The sequence below is a fragment of the Hyperolius riggenbachi genome, chromosome 6 (genome assembly GCF_040937935.1).
Source record: "Hyperolius riggenbachi isolate aHypRig1 chromosome 6, aHypRig1.pri, whole genome shotgun sequence".
NCBI classification, from domain to species: domain Eukaryota; kingdom Metazoa; phylum Chordata; class Amphibia; order Anura; family Hyperoliidae; genus Hyperolius; species Hyperolius riggenbachi.
Window position 1 is genome coordinate 161,055,508 of NC_090651.1, and position 19,144 is coordinate 161,074,651.

General features: G+C 42.5%; 1 protein-coding gene across 2 annotated transcripts in view; it reads left to right on the plus strand.

The window, feature by feature from the left end:
• EDEM3 (ER degradation enhancing alpha-mannosidase like protein 3) overlaps window positions 1-19,144 on the plus strand; it is a 104,630-nt gene that overhangs the window by 58,094 nt on the left and 27,392 nt on the right. For both annotated transcript variants that reach the window (XM_068240121.1, XM_068240122.1), the window contains exons 9-13: window positions 2,401-2,494; window positions 8,120-8,245; window positions 9,933-10,016; window positions 14,106-14,189; window positions 15,015-15,139. In XM_068240121.1, coding sequence (XP_068096222.1) covers window positions 2,401-2,494; window positions 8,120-8,245; window positions 9,933-10,016; window positions 14,106-14,189; window positions 15,015-15,139 — 513 coding nt within the window. The remainder of the gene's footprint in view (window positions 1-2,400; window positions 2,495-8,119; window positions 8,246-9,932; window positions 10,017-14,105; window positions 14,190-15,014; window positions 15,140-19,144) is intronic.

Here is a 19,144-nt window from a genome sequence, read left to right on the forward strand (position 1 = left end):
CGACGAATTGCTGAATGCTGAACCTACCCGCCACTACCGCCGTCCACAAAGCACACCTGGAGCCTCAGGCCACCCACTCTGCCGTCTCTATCACGGCAGAGCTCTGAGAACTGGCCAGGAGCCGCTTTCATTGGCTCCTGACCCTGTCAATGGGAGTTGAAATCGGCTCTTGAACGGCTCACAGGGGTCTGCCGTCATAGAAACAACAGGGTGAGTGAGATCAGCGGGAGCAACAAAAGTGGCAGGAACGCGCACGGTGGCGGTGATGTGAAATCTAGCCGTCTGGAAGTGGTTAAATAATTTCAAGCACATTTAAGGTGGTGGGATATAGGCTGGCTGGATCTGGTTTTACTCCCTCCCTGGGCACAGCAAAACATTCAGAAGTATTTTTATAGCTTCAAGGCAATTCAATTTGGATGATACTGCAGAACAATGTTGATCTCTCACTTCAGTATTATACTAGGAACAGATTAAGCAAATAAAATTGTGGAATTTGAGAAGGCTTTTTGTTATGCAAATTACATGTCAGACATAATTAGTATTTTAATGGGCAAGCAGCAGTTCTATTGTTCCAAGTTCTTGTCATCTCTGGCTCACTTTTTGAGATTTACAGTTGACAGGTTTAACCACTGATATTAGATAAATTACACAGCAGAGAGGGCCAGCCGTACGCAGAGAGCTGCATGCAACCTCCTTGTCGAGCAGAAAGGCTGCAGAAAAATTACCAGTTATGCTATAGGAAATCAACTACTGAGTGTATCTAAGCAACCATTACTTTTAGGATGCCAGTTGTAAGAGGATTGGTGAAGACAGAACTGAGAGTTTGTATCACTTTAACATTAAAGGGATACTTAAGTCAAAAATAAAAAATGAATTTTACTCACCTGGGGCATCCCTCAGCCCCCCGAAGCTGGATGGTGCCCTCGCAGCCCCGCTCCGATCCTCCTGTCTCCGCCGGCGGCTACTTCCGGGTTCGGCGACAGCCGCCGACAGGCTGGGAACGCGAGTGATTCTCCGCGTTCCCAGCCGCTATATCACCCTCTATGCTGCTAAAGCATATAACATATACGCTATAGCAGCATAAAGGGTGATATAGCGGCTGGGAACGCGGAGAATCAGCCGCGTTCCCATCCTGTCAGCGGCTGTCGCCGAACCCGGAAGTAGCCGCCGGCGGGGACAGGAGGATCGGAGCAAGGCTGCGAGGGCACCATACAGCTTCAGGGGGCTTAGGGATGCCCCAGGTGAGTAAAAATCATTTTTTATTTTTGACTTAAGTATCCCTTTAAGGCCGCTTTCACAGTGGGACGTTACAGGCGCACGTTAGAGCAGCCTGTAATGATGCACCCCAACGCACAGCAATGAAAAATCAATGGGCTGTTCACAGTGCCCACGTTGCGTTACATTGTAATGCAGCACGTGTACATAACGTACTGCATGCCGTACTTTACACGCGGCTAAGCCGCGTTAGACTGTTTGCACATGCTCAGTAGGTTTTTTTTTTTCATTTTATGGGCGGAGAGGAGGCGGGGAGAGGCCGCTACGTAGCCAGGCACATGGCTACTTATTATTCACTGCACTTGCAGTGTTTACATCCTGTAGCGGCCGCGGATTGGCTGGCGGGACCACGTGATGCGGAGAGCTCCGCTCACGTGGTCTCTGCAGTGCCTCCGACAGAGCAGGCGCACCAAGAGCTGCTTGTAACGCGGCTCTTGGTAGCGTCCTGCTCCAACGCCACCAGGCGTTGCGTTAGGGGCACGTTATGTGCCCTATAACGTCCCCTAAACGCAACGTCCTGGTGTGTAAGTAGCCTTAATGTAGCAGTAAAGTGTTTAGCTATAAAACTATATTCACTATATTTTTTTTTCCAAGGTTTTAAATGGTTTGTGTATTATTAATATAACTTACTGAATGTTAGCATTTACCATAATCATATATTGCAGTAAAGACAATAATCTGATGTGAGGAAACTGTAAATTTTATGTTTAAGCTAAATAACATGGTGTTTATGCTTTTTTACTATTAGCAGCTAATGTTCTGTATAATTAATTATGAATGTGTTCCAATGGCTGCATAGTGTTTTTTGGTTAAGGGCTCTGCTTCTGACACCGGAGACCAGTGTTTGAATCTCAGCTCTTCCTGTTCAGTAAGCCAGCACCTATTCAGAAAGGAGACATTGGGCAAGACTTCCAACACTTCCACTGCGCCCTAGTGGCTGCAGCTGTGGCACTTTGAGTCCGCCCGAAAAAAGCGCAATATAAATGTTCTGTGTCCCGTCTTCCCTGTAACTAGGTTGTAAGATTTTTTTATTTTTTTATCATCATGGAAGAATGCTGATGTGTTGTATAGTCAAAGCCAAATCTTCCTGTATTTGTCAAACTGTATTTTTCTCTTTACAGACAGTGGTGTGGGAGCAGGAATAGATTCTTACTATGAATATTTACTGAAGGCCTACGTACTGCTGGGTGATGACAGCTATTTGGAAAGATTTAATACAGTAGGTGGATTAATCATTTTAACCTTTCAATTAGTTACATAATTTAAACGGGAATGCCTACTTTAAAATAACACCTTATGACAAGGTTTAAAATCTATTTCTGACTGAGAATGCAATTACACTCCTTTATTGATTTGGCCACTGGTTTGATTGTTAAACTGTAGGCTGAGAAGCTCTGTCAGACGTTATGCTAGGTACACGCAATGCTATTTTCTGTCAGAAGGTCAAAATTATAATTTACGACATGTCCTTTTTCTGCTCTTGATTGATAACTGAGTCAGTTTTGTGCAGTAGTGATCTGAAAATTGATACAGTTATCGATCAAGAGCAGATCGGACTTGTTAAAAATTTTAGTTTTGACCTGATGGAAAAATTGCATCCTGTTTACCTAGCATCAGTATCCGCTGCTGCTGCTGCTGCCACCTTGTGAAAGAAGGAAAGTATTTGGTGTTTTCCACTTCCTTTATACATTAGCAGCAGCTGTATCTGTGGGATGACAGGTAGCTGTGCAGCAGTAGATTGTAAACTCAGGCTTGGTTCCCACTGACACACGGTTACGCATTATACCACAGAACATGGCCACTGCGTTTCTATTTGGTGTATAGGTGAACTTCCCCCAAATTAAGCCCTGAGCACACTCTCTGATTGCTTTGAAATGCAAGTGGCTGTACGTTTTGCAGAAATGCATGTCACCCGTGTTGCAGAAACTTGTATAGCACCACTGCCCATTTCTGAGTGGGACTGTAGTCGAAAATGCATGCAGCTGGCGGAAATGCATGCAGCGGTGCTTTGTTGGAATGCAGCAGAAGTATGCCTATCCTCCAGCATTGTTTGTGTACTGCCCAATGTACTTGCATATCACACACAATAATGTGTTGCTAAAATCAGTACAACAACTTGAAATTGTGCCCAGACCTTCACAGTTTCTGTATGAGGCTGTGCTGCAATGGAGACAGGAGCATAAGCAGCAGCACACTCAAGTAGCACTGCATAGCAATACATTAGTGGTGCCTTCTGTGCAGTTTCTCATGTTCTTGTGTATTGCACTGTACTACACATATAAAAGAGACTGAAGGCAAAAATGAAAAATGCTGTGCACCTGGGTTAGGGATTGATGCATATTTTGTACCTTTTTTATGAAGTTTAGACTTAAGAGAATCTGAGGTGGGCAGATGGGACACAGAGGCATGTTCTCTGCCTCATAACATGCCTCTGTGTCCCCACACTGCCACTCCCGCATCGACCCCCTCCCCCTCCCCCCCCCACCCCCGCGCTATCTTGGAGGTAAACCCCAATATTTGTCGCTATCTTGGAGGTAAACCCCAAACACGGGGAGAGGGATTGCTTGTTCAAAACGCCGGCCAGGAGCGTTCCTGCATGGTTTCCAGTGCTGCTCTCTCTGGCTGCACCCCCTGCCGCTCCCTCCCCCCCCCTGCACGCAATGAGACACACAGTTTTAGTGCAGTGTCGTGACCCAGAGATCACCAAAGTGAAGGTGGGCCATTGCGGCCTACAGGAGCGGCGGTTTTTATGAAGTCCTTAAATCAGCTTAGTACAGGGATGTCCAACTCCAGTCCTCAAGGGCTGAGGTCCTCACACATTTTTGGCACAGCTCAAAATAATTGAAGGGACTGAATAAGGAAAAGTGTGGTTCATCAAGTAGAACACATGTCCATCCTAAACGCCAGCATGGATATGGCCCTTGAGAACTGGAGTTGGACATTCCTGGCGTAGAACGTTGTTTACAATCCTACAAATGCTATGCGAGGCAAGCAAAAAGGGCGCTGGGCATTTATGTGCCGCCATAGACTGGCAGCCGAATTGCATCTTTCCCTACGGTGGCCTGGGAATAATAATTAACGCTGCCAGGACTTTTGCAGTAGCAGGGTGAGCAGTTTCCTGGTGCCTGATGTTTTTGCGTGTATGCACTAAGGTGTGCTAAATGATCTAAAATATTTACTATTTGCAATGGGGTTGCTGTTTTGGAGCAAGCTGAAATCTGTGGTCTTACTGCTGAGTGAGGCGTTCCTATGTAAGAAGCCTGCAGCAAGCATCAACGGCTTGCTAACTAGTGAAGCACTAAAGTGAGCCTGACATCTAGCTGATTCTTTATGGACCACTTCTAATACACGTTTTAATGTGTGAGGGGTGTGTTTATTATAAATCTGTACCGGACAAAAGCAGTTGCTTGAAACCAAAGCTCAAGCCTCACATTTGAGATGTATCCACACAGGAGCCTAGGAACATCTGTCTTATTTAGTTTGATCCAGGATTAACCTGCTCAAAATGCAGATAAGAAATTCATAAAAGTGCTCTATTTGTGAGGCCTGACTACATGTTTGAGAAATACTGATCGAAGTGATGAGCAGTTGGCCAGGCAGGTCAAATAATTGATGGTTTATCCGACTTCCCTATTGAGTTGGTGGTTGTTAGTGAATGTTCCTCTTGTTATTGGATAATAGGGGTTGTCTTTGAGATGCAAATTGACTAAGCAGATCTAGTCAAGGTGGAATTTGATTAGTCAGTTTCCAAGCTTTATAAATTTGCATAAAGTTGCATCAAGTCAGAATTATTTGCACCTCATTGATCATCTCTATGGGATAGTAGTAACTGTAGATAAATTAAACTGCATCCATAGTAAATATCCGTTGGCTGTGTCTGATAAATTTGGCAAACCACTATGGTCTCGATTCACAAAGCGGTGCTAACCTAGTTAGCCTTTAGGTGCTAACCTAAAGGCTTTGGGCGTGCTAACTAGGGTGCTAAAGAGTTTGCACGGCAAAGCTGTTACTGTTCGCGTGCTATTTTAGTGCGCGTAAAGTTTTTAGCGTGTGTTAAGTTTTACGCGCACTACTTTGCACATGAAGCAGCTGATTTTGCATGCGAAGTATGCTCATCACACTACTTAGCATGCGAAGCAGCTAGTTTGCAGGTGAAGTAGTGCGCATAAAACTTTACGCGCGCTACAATTTATGCGCACTAAACTTTATGCGCGCAAACTCTTACGCTTTAGAGGAAGTTTGCACGTGATACGTGGCTTTTCATTGGCGTGCTAACAGTTAGCATGCTTTTGTGAATCAAGCCCTATATGTCTGCTTACTCTCCTGCTACCAAAAGAAATAGGCATGCACACTTAAGCAGGCCATACACATAGATTTCCACCAAATGTATCAAAACTATTCCTCTCTAAAGGGTATTGCTTGCTGTCACACACGGCTCATCAATTTTCAATGTTCACCAGCAGAGAATCTATTGATTCAACATGCTGTAAATATGTCAGTCAGGTGTACAGCAGAAGTCGCATTTGATTTCCCAACAGACCCCAGCCATTCGACTCTTTCCCCAAACCCACGTCCCAGCGCCCCCAAAATGTGTTTGGAAGCGATGATTGGTTTACCTGTTTGCTGGGTTGTCTCCTTCAGTGCCCTGAGTCCACGTGACCTGGCAGCATGTACGAGATCATGCACATGCTATCAGGTCACTGGGTACAGGCGCCTGGTGGCGATGGTGAGAAGACACTGGAGAAGTTTTGCCAGCGGACAGGTAGGCTAAGCATCACTTCCACACTCACCATGGGCCCAGGGGGGATACACATTACATGGGGAAGACCTGGGGGGCCTGGCAGGCGGAGACAGCTGCACATATATTCATGCTGAAATCTGTTTGCACTACAGTGGCTGCTGAAGCTGTTGCATTGTAATTGTATGTTTACACGAATACTATTCCATGATCTCTCTACCAATATCAAAGTTCCAAGCCTACAGGGAGTGCAGAATTATTAGGCAAGTGGTATTTTTGAGGAATCATTTTATTATTGAACAACCATGTTCTCAATGAACCCAAAAAACTCATTAATATCAAAGCTGAATATTTTTGAAAGTAGTTTTTAGTTTGTTTTTTGTTTTAGCTATTTTAGGGGGATATCTGTGTGTGCAGGTGACTATTACTGTGCATAATTACTAGGCAACTTAACAAAAAACAAATATATACACAATTCAATTATTTATTTTTACCAGTGAAACCAATATAACATCTCAACATTCACAAATATACATGTCTGACATTCAAAAACAAAACAAAAACAAATCAGTGACCAATAAAGCCACCTTTCTTTGCAAGGACACTCAAAAGCCTGCCATCCATGGATTCTGTCGGTGTTTTGATCTGTTCACCATCAACATTGCGTGCAGCAGAAACCACAGCCTCCAGACACTGTTCAGAGAGGTGTACTGTTTTCCCGCCTTGTAAATCTCACATTTTATGATGGACCACAGGTTCTCAATGGGGTTCAGATCAGGTGAACAAGGAGGCCATGTCATTAGTTTTTCTTCTTTTATACCCTTTCTTGCCAGCCACACTGTGGAGTACTTGGACGCGTGTGATGGAGCATTGTCCTGCATGAAAATCATGTTTTTCTTGAAGGATGCAGACTTCTTCCTGTACCACTGCTTGAAGAAGGTGTCTTCCAAAAACTGGCAGTAGGACTGGGAGTTGAGCTTGACTCCATCCTCAACCCGAAAAGGCCCCACAAGCTCATCTTTGATGATACCAGCCCAAACCAGTACTCCACCTCCACATTGCTGGCGTCTGAGTCGAACTGGAGCTCTGTGCCCTTTACCAATCCAGCCACGGGCCCATCCATCTGGCCCATCAAGACTCACTCTCATTTCATCAGTCCATAAAACCTTAGAAAAATCAGTCTTGAGATATTTCTTGGCCCAGTCTTGACGTTTCAGCTTGTGTGTCTTGTTCAGTGGTGGTCGTCTTTCAGCCTTTCTTACCTTGGCCATGTCTCTGAGTATTGCACACCTTGTGCTTTTGGGCACTCCAGTGATGTTGCAGCTCTGAAATATGGCCAAACTGGTGACAAGTGGCATCTTGGCAGCTGCACGCTCTACTTTTTTTCAGTTCATGGGCAGTTATTTTGCGCCTTGTTTTTTCCACACGCTTCTTGCGACCCTGTTGACGATTTTGAATGAAACACTTGATTGTTCGATGATCACGCTTCAGAAGCTTTGCAATTTTAAGAGTGCTGCATCCCTTTGCAAAATATCTCACTATTTTTGACTTTTCTGAGCCTGTCAAGTCCTTCTTTTGACCCATTTTTCCAAAGGAAAGGAAGTTGCCTAATAATTATGCACACCTGATATAGGGTGTTGATGTCATTAGACCACACCCCTTCTCATTACAGAAATGCACATCACCTAATATGCTTAATTGGTAGTAGGCTTTCGAGTCTATACAGCTTGGAGTAAGACAGCATGCATAAAGAGGATGATGTGGTCAAAATACTAATTTGCCTAATAATTCTGCACTCCCTGTAGATGAACCTTAGTAGGTTAGGCCTAATCTTTCAAGTACTTGAGGAGTTTGAAGTTCACCATGAATGTTTGAAATAACTGGTTTCCAATAATAACTCATGATTTTAAATACAGTATGTAAGTATACATATTGAACAGAGGTAACCCTAGAGTATGTGTGCTATGTGTTCAGAAATTGTGATGCAGCCAACATGGGTTGTTAGGAGGCAATGCTCAGCACAGGTAGGTTCACATTAAAGTCTCTTCTCCATTCTGTGTAAGCTATTGTATTAATGTTTCCTCAAATTGATCTCTCAAAATACAGCATTATGATGCAATTATGCGCTATATCAGTCAACCACCACTTCTTCTTGATGTGCATATACACAAGCCGATGCTCACAGCTCGAACCTGGATGGACTCCCTGCTTGCATTCTTTCCTGGGCTTCAGGTATGTATTCACAAATCAGACAGATATTAAAAGTAAATGAGCAAGCATAGATGGAAATATTTTTTGCAGCATTCTTTGGCTTGTGTTTCCTTTATTCAAAACCTCTCTATGTAATCACTGTTGGAGTGTTGCACACACTGGGGGCCATATGCAATTCATTTTTTCACCTGAGTTTTCTCCTAGGAGATAAGTTTTCATCTTCAATTTAAAATAACTTTCGAGCACTTTTCAAAAAGTACCAAAACGTAGGTTAAAAAGTACTATCAAAATTATTTTGAGTATTTTCTTGCTTGCTGGTGGCTTAAATGGCATTTTATTGACAAGTTTAAAAATTTCACCTAGGAGAAAACTCAGGTGAAAAAGTGAATTGCATATGGCCCTGGATCTCTGCACTGTGTGGGACGAGAAACTGTTTCCTGACACACCAGGAATGGCTCTGTGTCTGCAATTCACAGATAAAATATGTTTCTACACATTTAATATAGATCTAAAGTGGACCTACTGTGTGGTCTTAGCTTGTCTTTCTGGGGTTCTCTGTTTTGCATTTGGCTCCACTTGGGTGACATTTGGCCTAGGTAATGAAGCTGAGCCTTTTGGCTCACAAAGGTTGCCAGTCAATTATTGTGACCATCAGTCGTGTCTGCTTTTGTGTGTCACAGAAGATAATGCAAGCATCAACTCTGCCTATCACCTAAGGCCTCGTTCACATCTGCTGCGCTGAGAAACTCTTGAAAGTGCGTGGTTAAAAAAAAATGCATGCACTTGTGCGCGTTTCTGTGTGTTGTGCTTCTTTAAAGCACGTTTTGCTTATTGTAGCAGTTGTCAATAAAGCTTTGTTTTTATATGTAAATGTATTTTTTTTCCCAATTGGAGTAAATAACGCATGCGTTTCTATGCGCTTGTATGTGCTTCTATGTGGTAAAAAAGCACACCCATTCACTTGTATTGATTTGCGCTTTACAGCTCAACGTACAGAAATGCATGCAACCCTACGTTTTTGTAACGCTGCTTAGCGCAGCGCATAGTTGTGAACCAGCTACATTTAATTACATGGGAAAATCAATACCTTGTTGAATGCACAAGGCATTGCGCTGTGAAAAGCGCACAGAAACATCCCTGATGTGAACGAGGACTTAGATAATAAGATATACTGAGGATGTGGATTGATAAAAATAGAGAGAACAAAAAAAAACACCCATTAACATTTCAAGTCTTCACTGTGGTCTAACTTTTAATTAGGAAATAAAGTTAAAGAAAAAAAGAGAAAAATTGGGGGATTCAGGATTCTGTGTAAGGCAGGGAGTGAAGGGGGTGGTATTGCCTGAAGATTTATCGTGTTACAACCCCACGATTCAACAGGCAGCCTATATGCTGATAGTTAGATAGTATTGATACACCAATAGTTTTTTTTTTTTTTTTTTAATAAAAGATGGTTCATATATCTAACATAAAAGATGAATAGAAAAAGATGAAGTCTTACTTGTATAAATGTAATATGCATTAATGTTCTGTCTAAATTCCTGAAGCTTCCAGTAATAAAAATAAATAAATATGGTGAGCATTGTCTGAATAGATGTGTACAGGGCTGAAATGTATTGTTGATATTGTTTGTTTTATAATATAAATACTCCATTTGTCTAATGGGAACTACATCTAAGTGTGACCCTTAATTTATGTTGTGGTCTAGGTGCTGAAGGGAGATATAAGGCCTGCCATAGAAACTCATGAAATGCTGTATCAAGTCATAAAGAAACACAATTTCCTGCCAGAGGTAAAGCGTTTTATTGGATTTACTGTGCATAAAATTAGAAGTATTATGTCACATTTAAGCTGTCTCAGATTTCCAGGCTGTAATGTTAAGTGATAAAGCTTCTAGAGCTTACTTGACCAACATAAATATATGTACAGAACAAATAACGAGTTTAGAGTACATGTTAGCATACTGAGGAATCAAACAAGGACTAATCAGGGAAGCGCTCCCTAATGTCCATTCCTTTCTCGCCATGCAGAAATTGGCGGTGAGAAGCAGTGCTGAGATAAATAGTTTCTCGTATCTCCTTCATTACAAGGATGAACCCTGCATTCCTGTGTCCTGTACTGTAACCAGCCTCCTTGTACATGTGGCTGAGGAAGCTGGCTGGAGTGCAGGCACAGGAGTAATGCAATTGTCTCTGAAATGGGGAGAGTTGAGATGCTACTTATCCAGCATGCTTTTGACTGCTGATCTCTTCATATGAGGCAGAGTGGACTGTTCATCAAGAAGCACTTCCCTGATTAGTCCATGTTTTATACCTTATGATAGTAAGCACAGGAGCATGCCAGCTTGTGCTCTGTGCTCATTCGGCATCCTTTAAAAAAACCATATACTACAGATCTTTTTCTGTACCTGTAATAATTCTTTAAACTTTAGGTTGGGAGATCAATGCAGATTAGGTTGGATTCCACTAGCAGTATGCTAATTGCAGTTGTGTGACTTCAGACTTTTAAGCTCAAAAGATCAGAATAAACATTTTAAAGCGGATCTCAGAACTTTGTTACAGCTGATACAAACCCTAAAATAAATCTCCAGTGTTTCTACTTCCTGCTTTCATGGAAGCAGATAGTGTTAACATCCTGTGCTTTCAGTTGAGCTTATCTGCCTTGGCAGTCAGCTGACACAGGGGAGAGATCAATTTACAATTTGTGATTAGACACAGATGAGGGGGAATTAGACAGGCTAAACTCTCTAAATATATAAAGGGTGCATTTCTCAATATTTTCATTCTGTCTTGTGCAAGAGTTCAGGTCCACTTAAAGTAAACAATTGGGTTGTGCTTAAGATTGTACATTGCTTTAAAGACCACCTAAACCTTAAAGGACACCTGAAGTGAGATGTATATAGAGGCTGCCCTATTTATTTATTTTTAAGCAATACCAGTTGCCAGGCTGTCCTGCAGATACTCTGCCTCTAATACTTTTAGCCACAGACTCTGAACAAGCATATGCAGATCCGGTGTTTCTGACTTTTTTGTCAAATCTGAAAAGATTAGCTGCATGCTTATTTCTGTTGTGATTCAGACACTGCTGCAGCCAGTTAGATCAGCATGACAGCCAAGCAACTGGTTTTGTATAAAAGGAAATAAATATGTCGGCCTCCATATACGTCTCTCTTCAGGTTCCCCTTAAAGTGAACCTAAAGTCAATGAAAAAAAATGAGATTTACTCACTTGGGGCTTCTCTCAGCCCCCTGCAGCCGATCGGTTCCCTCGCAGCTCCGCTCCGATGGTCCAGGACCCGCCGGCGAACACTTCCGGTTTGGCCGTCACCGGCCGACAGGCATGGGAACGCGAGTGATTCTTCGCGCTCCCAGCCTGTATATCGCCTAATATGCTGGTATTGCGGCCTCCTAGAAGTGTTCGCCGGCGGGTCCTGGACCATCGGAGCGGAGCTGCGACGGCACCGATCGGCTGCAGGGGGCTGAGGGAAGCCCCAGGTGAGTAAATCTAATTTTTTTTTATTGACTTTAGGTTCACTTTAAAGAAACCTAGAGATAAAGCAATAAGGAGAATCAATACTTACCCGGGGCTTCCTCCCGCCCCATAAACATGTCTGTTCAGCTGCGGTGAGCCCTGGTAACAGGCTCAGACAGTGCCAGTCAGTGTGTACTGCGCATGCGCAGCAGACCCGGCCTGAGGTCACTGAGCCTGTTAACGGGGCTCACCGTGGCTGAACGGCGGACTGCATTGGGCTTAGACGTGATTATGGGGTGGGAGGAAGCCCCGGGTAAGTATCAATTCTTCTTCTTTTTTTTTAATTCATCTCTGAGTCTCTTTAAATACTAAAATACTGCATTGGGCTGATGCGCACACATTTTAACTACTCTGAAAATTACCCTACACCAGGGGTGTCAAACTCAATCATGAAATGGGCCAAAATCTACAGTATAAGGCAAAGGCCACATTTTTTTTTATTAAGATTTAACATTTATTACACAATCTCAAACTGAAATCACTTTAGTGACAGTGAGTTGCCTGCTCCTGCCCTCTCTGCAGAGTACCGTAGTGGGGCAGTTTAATATTTACCTGTGCCAGTGCTGCTTCAAGTCTCCTCTAATCTTTCTGGCAGCCACATGCTCTATGCCGCACACTTCTTGCTCCTGAGGCATGCCATGTGATCAGGAGGAGTTATGGAAGCACAGAGTTGTGCAACTGTCAGTGAGAACAGAAGAGACGACGCAACGTGTGCAGCAGGCAAACATTACACTGCTCCACTGCGCTACTCTGTGGGGAGATGTTGAGGGGAAAGTGTTTATGATTTATAGTTTACCAGGGGGGGTGGGGCTTGGATCCAAGAAGGGAAACCATAGTAATTTTGTTGGGGGGTGCCATGGGTTATTGGCACAAACTGACAATGTTTCAGTCAGAAACACTGTCACTGGTGTGCTCCTTTGGGCTAGAAGGCAGTGTGCTGTCTTTCTATTGCTGCTTACAATAATGGACATTGGAAGCTGTTAAGGGCCACATAAAATGGCAAGGAGGGCCACATTCAGCCAATGGCTTTGTTTGACACCTGTGTCCTAGGCCTGGGGCACACCAAAACCGCTAGCAGATCCACAAAAGCTAGCGGTTTTGGGAGCAGAGAGCCGATATTTGCCGGGTGCACACCGAGCGGATTTTGTATGCGATCCGCCGGCCGCGTCCGCATCAGCATCCGCGTGGCTAATGTATCTCTATGGGCTGGTGCACACCGGCGGTTTGAGGTTTTAAGCAAACCGCAAACGTGCCTCACGTTTGCGGCTTGCTAAAAACTTCAAACCGCCGGTGTGCACCAGCCCATAGAGATACATTAGCCACGCGGATTTTCAAGCGGATGCGGCCGGCGGATCCGCCCAGTGTGCACTGGGCCCTACATAGTGCCAGTGTTTTGAAGGTAGGGAAAGCTTCTAAAGTTTAAACTGTGGCTCTTTTTTAATAGTTACCTTTGATTTGGTAATGGCTGCCATAAATTAACACTAGGCTGCATGCACATCCTAGTACACCACCAATTCTTGGTCTATGACAACCAGAACCACAGCAAGAAGCTTTGAAAATTAAATGTTGCAGTCCTGGCTACAAAGTTGGCAGCTGATGTGCCAAAATTAGGCATTGTACATTGATTTCTTTGCTGGATTTTGGTCCCCCACTTTTGTTTTTCTTCTACAGGGGTGGACGCATGTGGTAATACATGGGCTATCCAATGTAAATAATTATATTAAGCACTTGATGCCCACAGGCTCTTTTACCCTTTCATTTATTTGGCCATAATTTTTATCACTGCTCAGCACACCTAAATGATCTGTATCTTGTCTTTTTTCCAAAAATTAAGCTTTTTGTGGGTGATACTTGTTTTCAGTAATTGCTTTTTCTAAGCATTTTAAAGGGAAAAACATTTTTTCTCACTGTACCCTATCAATAATTACAAGCACTTAATTGCAAAAATAACAGTAGTCTACCCTCTTGACATACTATTATTTGTTTTAAAAAAAAAATTTAACCCTAGTTCCTAAGGTAATCTTATTTATTTTTTTGACATGCCTTCACTTTGGCTTTTTTTTTCTTTCTTTCCAAATGAGGTATACATGGGGCAAAAGAGGTTAAAACCCATGGGGATATTTTTTATAATTTTATTTTAATTTTGGTTTTTGTCCACTAGATTGTGCTACAAAGTTGTTGTTTTTTTTTTTTTTCTTTACTCTGTAACTGTTTACTTATTTTAATGAATGAACATGGCTTATGGTTGAAGTCATGATCAATCATACACAGGCTCTTTTAAAAGATAAAAACTGATGCAGTAAATATTAAATTGTGTCTTTGTTTTTCACCTTATTGTATGATTGTTTCAGGCCTTCACAACAGATTTCAGAGTACACTGGGCCCAGCATCCACTGAGACCAGAGTTTGCGGAGAGTACTTACTTTTTGTACAAGGTAAGCTGTGCATTTTGCACTTAATGTATATGTTACGGCCAGAACCCGAAGTTTGGCCACTTCTAGTTCTGGCCGGCCACTTCGGGTTCTGGCCGGCCAATGCGCGAAGTGGCCGCTGCGCTGCGGCCAATGTTAGAAATGGAATGATTCCTCTGAGGTTAATGTATCTTCTGGCCGCAGCGCAGCGGCCAAACGTATAACAACTTAGTGAATTTATTGCAATTCAGCCGGCGGCAATGTAACATTTCAAGCCGCCGGCTTTTTTTTTTTTCTTCCTCTCTCTTCTCCCCCCCCCCCCCCCCCCCCCTCTCTCGCTCTCCTATGGGCCGCCGGCGGGGACACGCGTGTCCTCCCGGAGTCGTTCGTCGCGGCAGGGGGATCCTGCTGTTCTTGCAGAGCGGGTGCTGGCAGAAGCAATGTCTGCAGCCTCCCCGCTCTGCTGCCCTGGCGCCACGAACGACTCCCGGGGACACGCATGTCCCCGCCGACTGCCCATAAGAGGAGAGAGAGAGAGAGGCAGAGAAAAAAAAAGCCGGCGGCTTGAATTGTTACATTGCCGCCGGCTGAATTGCAATAAATTCACTAAGTTGTTAAACGTTTGGTCGCTGCGCTGCGGCCAGAAGATACATTAACCTCAGAGGAATCATTCCATTTCTAACATTGGCCGCAGCGCAGCGGCCACTTCGCGCATTGGCCGGCCAGAACCCGAAGTGGCCGGCCAGAACTAGAAGTGGCCAAGCTTCGGGTTCTGGCCGTAACATATATACTATATCTGTGTGCACATGAAACATTTGACAAAGAAGCTCGTTTTGCTCAAACCCCCAGGCTACCAGTGATCCATACTATTTAGAAGTGGGAAGAACAATTATTGAAAATTTGAATAAGTATGCTAGAGTCCCATGTGGATTTGCAGCTGTTAAAGATGTGCGCACAGGGAGTCATGAAGACAGGTGTGTTGGAATTTTTTCCATTTCCAAGTACAGTTTTTTGTATTAATAGAATGTACGTGATCCATGACACCAAATAATCTATTTGTCTCCCATTTCCTCTTGGAGGATGGTGTATGTATGCTGTATCTTTTATCAGTCTAGTTTCTGCTTTTCAAGAAGAAATCATGCAAAAAAGTCATATTACAGTATACATTAAAAAATGATTAATACTCTTGACCCTGTTATAGCATGTAGAACGTTGAAGCCCCAAGTGAGAATACAACTTAATTTATGGTACTATATAAGGTCAGCCTGCAGCGCACTTTAGCGTTTATTTCCATAATGGTGCTGCTTGGATAATTCCATGGCAAGTTCCTTGGAGGGAAACCATACATTTACTTGTGCAAAGGTGTGTTTGCCTAAGGGCACTTTATGTTGAAATGGTGAGGAACAAAAAGATGAATGTTAAACCTTATTGTGTATTATGTAAAAGCAAATATTACATTTTTTTACTCTATTTGCACACTTAAACTGTAAATACACTTATGAGATAACTAATTGAATGTGTAGCAGTAATATTTACAACATCTGTGCAGTGGATTCAATGGATTCAATTTGATCTCTGAAGTTTGCACAGCAGCCATTTCAGTGCAAAATACAATGTGGTTCATTTTGCTCACATCAAAAAAGAAATAATAAACATTTAAAGAGAACCCGAGGCGGGGTTCTCACAACGAAATCCCCATACAGAGGCTGGCTCTGCCTATAGAGCCCAGCCTCTGTTGCTAATCAGATCCCCTCTAAATCCCCCCTGTGCTCAGCCAGACCCCATAAATTACAGCCGCGCTGCGCGGCTGTGTTTACCTTTGTAACGTCAGTCTCGGCGCTCCTCCTGCAGAGCACCGCCCGCGTCCCTTCCCTCCAATCAGCGGGGAGGGAAGGAACGCGGGCGGGGGAGAGCGATGCAGGAGGCGGGGGAGAGCGGAAACCGACGTTCTAAAGGTAAACACAGCCGCTGCTGACACACTGCATGTCGGCAGCCCGGCTGTCATTTATGGGGTATTGCCGAGCGCAGGGGGGATTTCGGGGGGATCTGATTAGCAACAGAGGCCGGGCTCTATAGGCAGACCTAGCCTCTGTGGATTTCGTTGTGAGAACCCCGCCTTGGGTTCTCTTTAAAAGACACCTGAAATAACTTATAAAAATTAAGCCTTTGAATGGTCAGAGGCTTTCCAGATACTCCTACACCCCACCATTATTCCAGTGCAAGGCCCTTCTATACCCATTTGACTGAGAGACCATGGATGAGCGCACCTGGACTGGGCATGCACAGGTGAGGTCCACGCATCCCCAGTAGAATGAGTGACTTATGCACTTATGCACACTGGACAAGAAATGTGCAGGTGGCTTAATTTTACTGGGTGTAGACCATACTCTTGCATGTCCAGTTTGTGGGAGTTTTTTTCACAGCCAGGAGCTCGACCCAGTGCTGGAGCAGTGGGCTTTGCAATGATCCAGGAATTCCCTGGACTATCTAGAGTCCTCCAACTACTGAAGTGTCTTATGTCTCAGGTTTCCGATTGATGTTGTACAGAAATGATCAGAAAACAATTAGAAATCTGATTGGTCAGAAATGATCGATTAGACCCTTCGATGGGATGGGAAATTGCATGGTGCGTACCAGGCATACGTTTTTCCTCCACCCTACTTCAAGCTCACTGAAAACCTTTCATGTCTTTTGCTATCTGCAGTGTTTGCTCAGCAAGATAGAATTTTGAATTTGCTTCTATTTACTCTATTCTGCGTTTGCTGTTTAACCACTTAAGCCCTCGGTCGTTTTCACTTTATGCATCCGAGCAATGTTCACCTCCCATTCATTAGCCTATAACTTTATCACTACTTATCACAATGAACTGATCTATATCTTGTTTTTTCCGCCACCAATTAGGCTTTCTTTGGGTGGTACATTTTGCTAAGAGCTACCTTACTGTAAATGCATTTTAACAGTAAGAATAAGAAAAAAACTGAAAAAAATCATTTCTCAGGTTTCGGCCATTATAGTTTTAAAATAATACATGCCTCTATAATTAAAACCCACGTATTGTATTTGCCCATTTGTCCCGATTATTACACCATTTAAATTATGTCCCTATAACAATGTATGGCGACAATATTTTATTTGGAAATAAGAGCATTTTTTCCATTTTGCATCCATCACTATTTACAAGCTTATATATTAAAAAAAAATAGAAATATTTTATCTTTACATAGATATTTTAAAAGTTTAGACCCTTAGGTAAATATTTGTGGGTTTTTTTTGTTTTGTATTGTAATGTTTTTTTTTTTTTTTTTTTAATTAAACATTTTATGTGGGTATTTTTGGGAGGGTGGGATGTAAAATAGTATTTGTTTTAGGTAAATATATGTGTATTTTTATTTTATTTTTTACATTTAGATGTAGTTTTACATTGAGTTTGTTTACATGACGTCACTCTAAGCGTAACATGTACGCTTAGAGGGACATAGGAGGCAGAAAAAGCAAAGCTTCCAGGAGAAGCTTGTCGCTTTTTCTGCGGGGGGGAGGAATCCGTAATCGGTCACCATGGCCCGATTCATTTATTCCTGGGCTAATGATCCGCGGCCGATCGCGTGCGGGAGCGCACATGGCCTCCTTGACGTAGTTCTACGTCAAGGAGGACAAAGTGGTTAATTGCTTTATTTGCATACAGATAACACTGTTCTCTAATGCTAGGTACATACCACACAATTTGTTGGCCCATTTACCAGCCAGAACGATTATTTCCAACATGTCCGATCTGAATTTCAATCTATTTTTCTTGATAATTTTTTTTTAATCTTTTTTTTCGATCCTTTTTTTATTGATTTTCCTTCAAATCTATTAAAATCGATTTAAAAAAAATTGAAAAACTGTTAGAGTAAATTTGTTCGAAATTCAGATCAAGCATGTTGGAAATAATCTGTCAGGTAAATCTGCCAGAAAATTGTATGGTGTGTACCTAGCATTATGCCTGTTACACGATATGCAATTTTCCGTCAGATCGAAGTGTTGAATTGATAATTTCCGACAGGTCCGATCTGATTTCTGATAGTTTTTCTGATCACTTTTCCGATCGCTCCTGTACGAAATTAAACAAAAAAGATCATAAATCAGATCGGACCTGTGGGAAATTATTGATGTGACCCATTGTTCTGACGGGAAATTGCATGGTGCTTGTACACACATCCAAGCAATATCATTTCATTTAATATCATTGAAACTTGGTCTGTTTGAAGACCGTTGGGCGTGTATATGGCTGGCAAACAACAAGATGACCAACTGATAACATGGTTTGCCAGATCCATCTGGTGGATCAACCTGCACAACTATCTTGCAGATTGGCCATGTGTGTACAAGTCATTTGATCAACTTTGTTGTTTATGAATGAGGACATATTGTGTAGTTTATCCTTTCGCTTGCGTGCGCAGTATTTAACCACTTCAGCCTTTAGTGTTTTTTCACCTTATGCATCTGAACAATTGTCACCTCCCATTCATTCACCAATAACTTTATCACTAATTATCACAATGCAATAATCTATAACTTGTTTTTTCCGCCACCAATCAGGATTTCTTTGGGTGGTACATTTTGCTAAGAAATATTTTATTCTAAATGCATGTTAACTGGAATATTAAGAGAAAAATGGAAAAAAAATCATGATTTGTCAGTTTTCGGCCATTATAGCTTTAAAATAATACGTACTACCATAATTAAAACCCATGTATTTTATTTGCCTATTTGTCTCGGTTATTACACCATTTCAATTATGTCCCTATCACATTGTATGGCACCAATATTTTGTTTGGATATAAATGTGCATTTTTTTTCAGTTTTGCGTCCATCACTATTTACAAGCTTGTAATTTAAAAAATATTAGGACTATACTCTCTTGACATGCATATTATAAAAATTCAGACCCTTAGGTAACTATTTGTTTTTTTTATTGTAATTTTTTTCTAATTAAAAAT